At 33.2% G+C, this 12211-nt stretch overlaps 1 protein-coding gene across 2 annotated transcripts in view; it reads left to right on the top strand.

Annotated features, from left to right (window-relative positions):
• The window catches only part of CENPC (centromere protein C), a 67774-nt gene that overhangs the window by 18172 nt on the left and 37391 nt on the right, over positions 1-12211 (top strand). For both annotated transcript variants that reach the window (XM_039845340.1, XM_039845341.1), the window contains 3 exons: positions 1224-1509; positions 2638-2877; positions 6114-6724. In XM_039845340.1, the coding sequence (XP_039701274.1) occupies positions 1224-1509; positions 2638-2877; positions 6114-6724 (1137 nt within the window). The remainder of the gene's footprint in view (positions 1-1223; positions 1510-2637; positions 2878-6113; positions 6725-12211) is intronic.

Genomic DNA, 12211 nt, shown 5'->3' with positions numbered 1-12211 from the left:
TAGTACCAGCGGATCAAAATGTCACCTTGGTCTGTGAAGCAGTGGTTGGGAAGGTCAGAGGATTCGCTATTGTGCAGCTTCCTGTGGATCCTATGTCCTAAATACTCAGATTATTAAAGTGGGTACTGGGTCGGCCCAAGGACAGAGTTGGCACAGGGCCTTGCTCCCTGCTGCTGCTGTCCCGTAACACCTAGGGAGTATGGCCTGGCTTTGCTGCCTTGCCAGTGCTGCAGAATGCCCCATGTGGGGGGCTGTGGAGTGGGAATGGGAGTTTCCCACTAGGTTTCTGTTGTGTTTCCCTTCTCTAAGTCTTTTGGCCAGAGAATGTAGGTTTTTTTCCCCTCCCCTATACCTATTGGCCATTCTAGGTTGCAGGCCTCTCTAGTGCCCAGTCTGGAGGTATATAGGAGATATAAGGCAAACCTAGGGGATTCACCATATTGTCTGTTGTTGCTTACGGCTTGAGGTTCCTAGAAAATATACCTTCTTCCTTCCAGTTTTCACAGTTCTATTATTGTTTTTCGATAGGTAATTATCAGGGAATTTAGTTGTATTTAGAGTGAAAAGTGAGAAAAAGTGACTCTGCCATCTTATTCCAGAATCAAAAACTATTTTTGGTCGTATTTTTAATTTTTAATCTTTGCTTCTAAATGGTATGAATCTATATGAATAATACCCCGTCATTCTACTTTTTCTTTGATATTTGAAGGTTGAGGTTAAAAGAATATACATATATATATTTCCTCTTTATACACACACATATTCTCTTTATATATATATATTTGCTATAGATCTCTGTATCTGTTATATATCTACATCTGTGTATGTATATGTATAAATATATGTTCATCTAGCTGCCCTTTTTACTGACTCTTAACTTCAAGATTAAATCTCATAATTTCTCTAAGATTACTTCATTATTTTAGCTGTGTATAGATTTATTCAGATCTTAAATAAATTAACTATATCAATAAAATTGTGAATTTTCTATGAGGATTTACTACATTTCAAAATTTCAGAGCATGGACCAAATATATATTTCATTTTATTAATTTGATAAATTATAACTTTTGAAGTACATACTTAATTATAGACCTTTGATTGTAAATGTAAATGATCTGCGTCTTCTGAAAACTTTCTAATTGTTGATGAATTTTAAAAAGCTTATTTGGTCCTAATATTATTTAAAAACTTTTAAAAATCTTTATATAATTTTCTTCTAGTTCATACCCATGAAGATCATCAGAAAACTTTGGCAACAGATGTTGGCTCTAAAAATACACCTGACTCAAGAAAAATGTCAAATAAAAAACTAAAAGATCATCACAATGAAGCCGATGAGGAATTTTACTTATCTGTTGGCTCACCTTCTGTTCTTTTGGATCCAAAAACATCTGTATCGCAAAATGCTATTTCATCTATTGCCCAAAAGAGAGAGACCTACACTTTTGAAAATTCAGTAAATATGCTGTCTTCAAGTACAGAGATTTCTCTTAAAACCAAAAAAAGGTGAACTTTTATTTATTTAAATAATATTAATCCTAGTATAGAATTTTTACCTTTTATTTAAAAAAAAGTATAATCTTTTGTGTATTTTATAGTAAATATTGAGGAATATTAACATTATGAGAATAATATAACATACATTCAGTATATATTAAATTTATGTTTAATAAGGAGGCCTTAAAGTGTACTTCAGAAAATCTAGGGGTAACTTTTCCATAGACTATGGAAAAACATTTTTTTTTTTGATCATAAGATTTTATAACTTCCTAAGAGAAACAATTGGTGTTTCCTCTGTGTTATTTGTAATTACAAGGGTAGGTATGTAACAGTTTATTTCTCTGGGTAGCAGAGGATAAGTATTAATAAGGATGAGTTGTGGTTAACAATATCCATTTCTTGGCTTTTCTCCTTGGCCTTTAAAAAGCAAAGTAGATCATGTAAGGCCTTTTGCTATTGTAGACCCCTGCAGTGAGTGTAATTTCTCTCTAGGGTCTTATGTGATTTTTGAAACCAAAGAGTGAGGTACATTCTAAGATTTTAGTATTCAAAGTATGGTCTGTGGCTAAGGATAAAGAGTAATGGCGTTTTTTGGAAGCTTGTTAGTAATATAGTAAGTCCTCACTAAACGTCATTATTAGGTTCTTTGATTTTAAGCAAAATGATGTGTTACAAAACCAAGTTTACCATAGGCTGATTGACATAAACAAGAGGTAAGTATCTCATCAACGGTCTAATGAAATGCTGAACGAAATTATCTTATTTGAGAACCTGCTGTACAGAATTTCAAACCGTGCCCCTGACCTACTGAATCAGAATCTACATTTTAATAAGATTTTCCAAATGCTTTGAATACATATTAAATGTTTGAGAAATTTAGCTATAAGCTATACATTTCCTTGGCGTATGATTTAACTGTTTTATTTTTTATTGACAAATACAAAACAATTTTTCTGAGCAATTTGCCTTAAATTTTTTGTAAGGGATTACAAATCAGCATTTATACATTTTAAATAAAGGCTCAGGAAATTTTTGTAAGTGGTCTGTGTTTTCACTGTAAGGGAGTTCAGGAAAACTTGTAACTCAGCAAACTGTGGGAGCATTCAGCAGCTTATCTTCTTTTTAACCTTTTAGGTTAAACTTTGAAGATAAAGATATTTCGAAGAAAGTAGATAAAGATATTTCCAAGAAAGCAGAAATAGAGAATAAAGTATCAGATATACAGGATGAAGTATCAGGAAGACCACAAGAGAGGAAACTGGCAGAAGCATCGCAGAAAAGAATACAAGGTTCAGAATATGAAATTCAATCACAAGCTAAAAAGAGTTTTTCAACACTGTTTTTAGAAACTTTAAAAAGGAAAAGTGAATCCAGGTGAGTTATTAAGAAACTGTCCTTTGAGATATTTTTTCTTTCACATTTTATGAACACTTTCTAAGCTATTTAACTGGAATCTTAATTGACAAAAAGTTAATTGAAATTATGCCTAACCTGTAAGGAAGGTGTAGTTTCTTACCAGTAAATCACTCCAAACCCATAATTTAATAGGAACTAAATTAGATGTGACAGAAGATAAATTTATTCAGCTTTCATTGCTTCCGCTCATCATCACTTTCTAGTTTACATGATATCCAAGATGAAGGCAGTATTTAGAAACAGAATTATGTCAGGATTTCACTAAGTGTTTTAAATTTTTTTCTACTGATGTGCCAATAAAAGGATAGTTATAAAGTAAATTTCAGTCTGTTCATACCTGTTGAAAACTGTCAATTGTTCTGCAGTGTCAAAAACAGTGATTCTTAATTGCAGCTACACATTAGAATTAGCTAGGATTAATGGTAGCTAGGGTGAGAACCACTGGTCTATAGAATAACTTCAGATTTGTCAGCTGGTATTTAAGGCCTCCATTGTCACTAATTAACCATTTCTGCCAACTTGGTCATACATATTTGCAGCTGTTCCTGCTTCAGTACACATTTTGCCTTTGGCATATGCCAATCTCCATTTTCTTTTAAGGCCATGCTAGTCTTCTAATTTTTTCCAAGTCTCAACTCTAGTGTTATTTAAAGTTTATGCCTTGCATTTTAGTTTAACTATTTTATGTATGTCTTTCTCAGTAGATTAACAAATAAGCTTTTCTTTCCAGGAGTTAGAGTTTCTTTTATGTTTTCTGTGATATCTATAGGAATATGTGAATATGTTAGGAAGGTTTTATGAAAACTTAATGAGTGAATGAAATTCCTTTTTTGTTCAGCCTCTGCTCTGTAGTTGAGATCTCTCTGTCTCCCTCTCCCCCCACCTCTCTGTCTCTCCCTCTCTGGAATCTTTTACCCCATGTTTGGATGTTGCCTACCATCTGATACAAATATGTTACACTTATGGGCTAATTATATCTCTGTCCAAAAAAAAATTTTTTTGAATGTTCTTTTTAATGAACTAGTGAATAAAGTTAATTTTATGTTTAATTGCTGTGGCCAAATATAACTACTCCCTATTCCTGATGCTTTCTTGCTTCATTGCTTTTGCATATGCTCTTCCTTCTGATTTTCTTTCATTTCCTCTTTTTTGATTTTTCTACCTAGCCAGAGTTCATTGTTCTCTGTTCTGTACTTTAATAGCGTTGTCTTAGTCCATTCGAGCTACTATAACAGACTACAGTGGATTGGGTGGCTTCCAACAACAGAAATTTATTTTTCACAGTTCTGGAGGTTGAGAAGTTCAAGATCAAGGTTCATATAGTTTCAGTGTCTAGTGAGGTTTGAGTGCTGGTTCGTAGATGGCTGTCTTTTTGCTATACAAATGGTAGAAGGTGGCAAGGGGCTCTCTGGGGCCTCTTTTATAAGGGTACTAATTCCATACATGACCATTCTACCCTGATAACCTAATCACTTACTGAAGGCCCCACCCTCAAATATTGTCATATTGGGTATTAGATTTTAATTTATGAATTTTGGAGGGATATCATTCTTTGAATAATTTTTTCCTTCTCTGAAAGGTTTCCCAACTAATTGGAAGAGGTTCTGTTTAATCCCAATGCACTTACTTTTCTGGGTATTCTCCATTTGCTTCTATACCATAATTACAATACAGTATTGAAACATGTGAAAATATGTGTGAATTATTCAGATTTGGAATTTTTATATATTTTAGTATATGATATATAAGTATTTTCTTAGAATGTTAGACTTGAAGGTATCTGAGAAATCATCTTATTTTGGATGTTGCGATATTGTGATTTATAAGAAATATATATTTGGTCATATAGATTGACCAAAATATATTTCTCATTTATATTTGGTCTTCATCCACAATTCCTGGTTCAGAGCTCCCAGAACTCTTGGAATTTCTTAAGTGTTGAGAGTGAAACAAAGGTGTCTTTTGTTATAGTAAAGAGATGACTCTTAGAAAGCATTTGTAACAATGGGGTTGATTTGCCAACGGAACTTAACCGTGGAATTTTCAGTCCCATCACAGACCTCCAGGGAGGGAAGAAGGGCTGGAGGTTTAGCCAATCACCAATGACCAGTGATTTAATCAATCATGACCATGTAAGAAAGCCTCCATTAAAAAGCCAAGTGGATGGGGTTTGGAGAGCTTCCAAGTTGATGAACACTTGGAGATGTGGCAAGAGTCGAGTGCCTTCCCACATACCTTTCCGTATGCTTCTTTTCCATCTGGCTTTTCCTCATTTATATCCTTTTACAATAAACCCATGATCTAGTAAGTAACAAGTTTCTTTAAGTTCTGTGACCTCTCATTTATAGCCAGTTGGTCAGAAGTAGATAAGTTTTGTGACATCTCATTTATAGCCAGTTGGTCAGAAGTAGATAGTTAACTATCTGGACTTGTGATTGGCATTCTGACTTGGAGGGGGTTTTTGAGAACTTCTAGTTTGTAGCTAGTTATTCGGAAGCACAGGTAGTCTGGGCTTGTAAATGGCGTCTGAAGTGTGTATGTGTGTGGGGTGAGGTGGAGATGGGGATAGTCTTGTAGGATTGAACCCGTAACCTGTGGAATCTGACAGTATCTTTGAGTAGATAGTGTCAGAATTGAGCTGAATTCTCAGATACACTACTGGTATCTGCGACTTGTTAGTGTGAGGGAAGCTGCCCCTTATGTTGGAATTTGATCTAGAAATCTAATTTAGGCCCCAATATAAATATACAAACATATAATTTTTATATAACATTACATATATATACACATAATATTGTATAAAATATATAATTATGTAATTATATGTAACATATAATGATGGCATACAGTTTTGGACTCTCAGTCAATGTATCTGGCTATATTTACACATCTCGGATTTCAACTTTTTAATAACTATATAATGGGTGGGAAGCATCAAATTAGTTAAGGTCCAAGCTTTCTTCCAGCTCTAAATTTCTGTGATCCCATTAGTGTTACAAATGAGTAAGATCAGATAGTATAGAAATGTGAAAGGAGGGAAGGTTTTTTAAGGGTAAGATAAAATTGAGGAGACGTGAACTGCTCTTTAAAAGATACGTAGATTTTATTTATTATATAGATTATTTTCTTCAGTAAGAAAAAGTAAGAGCTTTATTTTTTTTTGAGCTATTATTTATTGTAATATTCTCTTCTAGTCCTGTTGTTAGGCATATAGAAACTGCTCCACTGCATTCATCTCCTGCAAAAGATACGAAGTTGTTAGAGGATGAATTTATAATTGATGAATCAGATAGAAGTTTTGCTAATCGATCTTGGATTACTATACCAAGAAAGGCTGTGCCTCGGAAACAACGCACAGTATCCCCTACTATGAGCACCACACTCCTTCAAAGTAAGAAGTCAAAAGAAAAACATCACAATTTATCACCTGCAACTGTGACAAGTGACAAACATTCTGGCAAAGCTCACCCAGTAGAGAAATCTCAGCCCTCTGAACAAAAAAAACTGGGCAGAAATTGTGCTTTGACAGAGGAAATGGAAAGTAATTGTAGATCTACAAAATATGAAATGTATTCTGAGAAAGCAGAAAAATCATCTGGAAACAAAAGGAATATAAAACAAAAACAAAGAAAATTTAAGGCCAAAGTAGTTGAAGAACAGGTTGATGTGGAACAGTCTAAAGATAAAAATATAAATATGTCACATATTGCCCAAGACAAGTCACAGAGAAACTCAGACAGAAATATGAAAGAGTGTGAAGAAATGAGAAATGTTCATATTTCCAAAAATCAAATGCCACCTGCAGGTAAGTGTTTGTATTAAATATACCTATGAACGTTATTCTACCATTTATGTTTTGTAATAGTTCTGTTGAGCTTTGGGAAGTAGGCAAAGTAAACCTAAATCTATAAAGAGCTTCAAAAGCCTACAGGCTCGTTTCTAGAACCTCTTATTTACATATAATTCAATTCCAAGTCCTTTGATTTTTGTGTACTTCCGACATGGCAAGCACATATAAGGGAAAGGTTGGTAAACGAGCTAGTTACAAGAACTCAAATAAGACAGCATCATGTATTCTTGAGGCTTATTTAAATATAAATTGAGTGGTGGGTCGGGGGTGGTAGGGAGGACCAGGATGGTGTGGGGCTATTTCTTAGAGGATAAAAATTCACACTCTTCTGTTTCATCATTTACTCATTTATCTACCAGTAATTAAATGCCAGATCCAGTATTAAATACTGAAATAACAAAGGTTACTGAGACACAGTTTTCACTCCTAAAAAAGATCAATCCAGTGGGGTCTCTAGACCAACAGATGAACGTACAGGATGATAAATGGAAGCACAGAGAACAATTATCCAATTAATATCAATAGATTTTTTATCTTCGGTCACTGTATCATTTATCATCCAGACTGGGACACGAGCACGAAGAGAGGATATCAAAGACAGTAACTTGACTGGGATTGTTTCGGACAAACCTGGAGTATGGCTACTCTCTTTATGTCATTATTATACAGTGATTGAGGTTTTTAATGATGATGCTGTCATAAAGAATAGATCAATTTATGTATCACTTTTTAAGTAACAGAGAGAAAAGGTAGTTATTCTTATAGAAATAATTTTCTCCAGAATAGTTAGTGGAATAGAAAACACTTATCAAATGTTTTAGACACTATATGTATATAATATAATTTAATCCTTCTTGACCATCCTATAAGGTAGGAGATAAAACTCAAAGGGGGTTAAAAAAATACTGGCCCAGAATATGTCCCATCCTAGACCCCATATTTTTTTTCAGCCCTATTAAGTTTTAAAATAAATGAAAATGTTTTTGATGCTCAAATTGGAAAAACTATTAACAAACCAGAAAACTCTTGACCGGAATTGTATATGTGCATAGTTGAATACAATATTGCTGATTTAGAGCAGAGAAATATCACATTAAAGCACAATATTTAAGCTAGTTTCTATAAAAACAAATTCTAGTTTAATATAATTATTAATTACTCATTACTTTAGCTTTCTTTTTGTGTATTCTATAACACATACTTTATATCACCTAAAATAATATTTGTCAGATTTCCATTTTGTCTATGTGTGCCTTTGTGTCTTTGAAAAATTCTGCTTAAAATAGAGGGCAAAAAGCAACCTTTTCTATTTATGTGGACCCCTTTTGTAAATGTTAGGCATGTCCTATATTTTTTTTTTGCTGGAATTGTTCTTACTTATTTTGCTTCTTTTAGTTTCTAATTAGTAGTTGGCCGTTTTAAGAAAATACAACATAAAGAATCTGACTAAAGTGAGGATGAGAATTACAAGAAAGTTTTTTTCTTACTAGTACTTTAAATAGAATATGAATTCACAAATTCGAAGGCACAACATTTTGATTTGTCCATAATTCCTTTGGAAGAAATGTATTATGAAAGTATACTTGAAGGATACTCTCTTTAATTATAAATTTTAAATGTTTATTTAGTACTTGCTAAATTTTGCACACTAATTTTCACATATATTTAATTCTTTTTTATCTAGGTTAGGGAATATAACATTCTGATTAATTACCATACCAATTGTATTAATTTTCTATTGCTGTCATAACAAATTACTATATACTTTGTTGCTTAAAACAATACACATTTATTATCTTGCAGTTCTATGGGGCAGAAATCTGAAATGGATCTCACTGGGCTAAAATCAAGGTGTTTACATGGTTACATTTCTTTCTGGTGGTTCTAGGAGAAAATCTGTACTTTTTCTAGCCTCTTGAAGTCATCTATATTCCTTGAGTCATGGCTCCTCTCTCATATCTTCAAAACCAGTAATGTCAGCCTTCTCACAGTTTGAATTTCTCTTACTACTTCTTCCATTGTCCTATCTCTCTGACCACTACTTTTAAGGACATACGTAATGAGGTTAGGTCAACCTGGATTATCCAGTATAATCACACTGTTTTAAGGTTTATATTCTTAATCACATCTGCAAAAGTCTCTTGCCATTTCAGGTACCACCTTCACAGATTTTGTGGATTAGGGTGAGTAATAGCCTCTTTGAGAGGCCAACTATATCAATTTTCAAAGACAAATAATATGAAGATAATTTAATTTAAAAGATATTTTTATTCTGAAGATAATTTGTCTTAATTTAATTTCAAAGATATTTTTATGCTGAAGATAATTTGTCTTTAATTCGAAAGGGACTTTGACAAACTTGTCATGCTTAAACTGATGACTTGGGTTGAATCAGTTGACTTTTCTGCTTTTGATACCTTAACAGGCTTCTCAGACTGAACATATTGGAAACTAAATTCCTCCAAACTTGCTCCTCGTCTAGTTTTCCTATCTTCATAAATGGAGCCATAATCAATCTAATTGCTCCAGAAACCAAATCATCTTTAACTCTTTCCTTTACCTAGCAATCCATATGCAGTCAGTAAGTCAACTTCTTCCTAAGTAGTTTTCAAATCTGTTAATTCTCTCAGTTCCTCCTGCTATCCCCTTAGCCAAGCTAGAGTCATTTAATTCTTAGATTGTTGTAGCAATTTCCACACATACCCCTTGGCTTCTCTTTGCATCTTCAGGTTCATATGAGTTGCTTTATAATGATTTTCTCCCAGTTCTGTAAACAGACCACTTTCCCAGCCTGTAGGCCTTTGAATATGCTGTTTCTTTTGCTTAGAAAAATTTTCCTAAATGTATCCTGTTCCCTACCAAGCTTTGTGCTCAGTTTAAATATCACTTCCCTTAATTATTACCCCACCCTGATATATTCCTATACATGCTTCAGTAACACCCTGTTCATTTTATCGGACATAATTACTTACTGAATATCTGTATTTCCCTCTAGAATCTAGACGGAAAGTTCCACAAGAACAGGGATTATATCTGTCCTATTCCTAAAGTAGCCTCCAGTTCTTAATCTTAGCAGTTTTATCTGCAGGTTATTGGAATACATTATCATCAGTGACAGAAGTATTACTCTGATTTGGATGAATAATTTTGTTAAAACATGTTCCACCTTCAGAATCCTACTTCTTTACAAGTAAATATGTGAGATTTTTTTATAGTAGTAAAAATTCGTCACAAGTCACCTCTTTTTCTAGCTATTGCCCTACTTGTAACACGTTCCCTCAGTTTTAAGTCAACTCTTTTCACAGTACAGACTGTTCGTATATCAGTTTTATCTTCTGTATGTGTTCTTATTTATTCATTTTCTAAATTCTTTGTCATTCAGTTTCTAACTTTTCCTGATTCTGAACTGGTTTCCAAAATGATCTTAATTGGTTTGTTTTGGACTTTGTATGATATTCTTTTTCTCTATCACTGTCCAAGTAAGTCTTTTGGTGATAACATTTTCCCCCTCGTATTCTTTTTTCCTCAATCATTGTTCACATTTATTTTTTTTTAAGTTGGTTCATGAACATGGGCAATAAGCTCTGTCATCAGCATCTCTCAATTATTAGAGCAGTTTCTTAGGATACTTTGGCAGGCATAAGGGAAGGGGAATGAGGGAGCGGTAAATAGAAGAAAAGGAGTTGGAGAAGAAAAATGAGGGTGGAAAAATAGGGGGCAGGAAAATGATGTTCATTGATAAGGGTTCTTGCATCTATACAGATAATTTAAGCTATGAATCAGTGGTAACGATTTTGAAAGTTCTATATCTTTGCTTTGTTTTGTAAATTGACCTTTTATTATTTTCTATATCCCTAAAAGATCTTTACTGTTGAATTTTTACTTTGTACTTGGTGGCTCTTCCAATATCTCCTTTTGTCATCACTTCTGAAGTGATGGTTGATACTATTATTAAGCACAATATTGGTAAAGTTCCTTTTTCATCAACTTTTTTGTGCTTGTTCAGTTTCATTAAGGCTAATATTTTCCTTTTACTCCTTTTATAAGCATGAGTTGTTCTCTTTATCCCAATTTCAAAGTATTGCCAAATCCTATAACTTATTATCAAAATAGAATCAGAGAGTGATATCGCTGACATAATTTGGCTCACTTCCTCCTCTACCTCTCTACTCCGCAATCAGGTTTAACTGGGAGAATGACTGAAAAATGTGTGTGTATTTGAATTCCCTGTAGATCTTGTTAAAATACTGATTATAAATTGATTTAGTACGTGTTGGTGGGACCCAAGATTCTGTATTTCTAAACAATCTCTCCCAGGTGATGCTGGTATAACTGATCTATGAACCATACTTTGAGATCAAAAACCTAGATAGTATCTAAAATAGCTCATGCTGGATAGCATTTTTTTGCCATTTTCATTGCCTAGAGAAACCCTGGTTTAGACCTGGATTCGTTATTTCACTGCCAATTTATTGAGAGCCTATGTGCCAAACACAATGTAATATGCTATAGATGGTCAGGATGACTAACATGCAGTTTTCATTCTCACCTAATTAAATACTAGCTAATTTCTGATACCGTAATAATCTTATTCCATTCCTTATTTCTTTGTTTGATTTCCTTCTATGTCTTTATTGATTACTTTTCCTCATTCCACCTATAAATTTTTGTGACTCCATATTCCTTAAGTTTAATAGTTTGTTCTTTGAATTTTCTTTACATTCATACCTTGAGAAAATTATTCTTTACGTTAGATATCTTCTCTGTTTGAGTTACTTCCCCAAATTTACTTTCTTAGTGAAAGTTCTGGTCTTGTATTTTCAGATTTCAACCTCTACTATGTTCTCCCTTTTTCTTTTTATTCTATATAGTTTAATAACTAATTATGTGTTTATATGTAATGCCTGCTCTATTGGTCTTACATACCTTTATGCAGTTTATTTACTCTGTGTTTTTTCTTACTTGATATGATTTTAATTTCTGCTTTGGACTCCATAGTAATGTTTGTCCCAGATGCTTAATACATGCTGTTTTCTTATTTGATGGTCAGGAAACTTCCATTTTATCTACTAAAATCTAATTTTTTAAACCTGTTTCTCAAAAAATAAAATTCTCCAGTGTTAAACCCACTTTGGTGGTCCTGCCTATCTCAGCTGCAATATTTATATTAAAATAACCTGTTTCCCTGATTTTCTCTCCTTCCTGGTTGTTAGTCACAAAAATAAAACTAGAATTTACATGTCTCTTCTGCTATATTCTCTTTCTACCCATTTTCCTTTGTCATAAAATGAAATTACTATTGATGCCAAATCTTTTCAGTTAGCAGTTTAGCTTGCCATATTTATTGTTTCTTTTTTTCTATTTCCTCTTTTTAAATTTTGTTCACAATCTTTTCTTTATATAGGAAAGACATCTTTATTGAAAACTTACTTTAAATTTCCT

This window comes from Pteropus medius, unplaced genomic scaffold (genome assembly GCF_902729225.1).
Source record: "Pteropus medius unplaced genomic scaffold, Ma_sr-lr_union100, whole genome shotgun sequence".
In the NCBI taxonomy this organism is placed as follows: Eukaryota; Metazoa; Chordata; class Mammalia; order Chiroptera; family Pteropodidae; genus Pteropus; species Pteropus medius.
The sequence above is the reverse complement of the archived record's forward strand: the minus strand, read 5'-3'. Positions and strand labels throughout refer to the sequence as shown.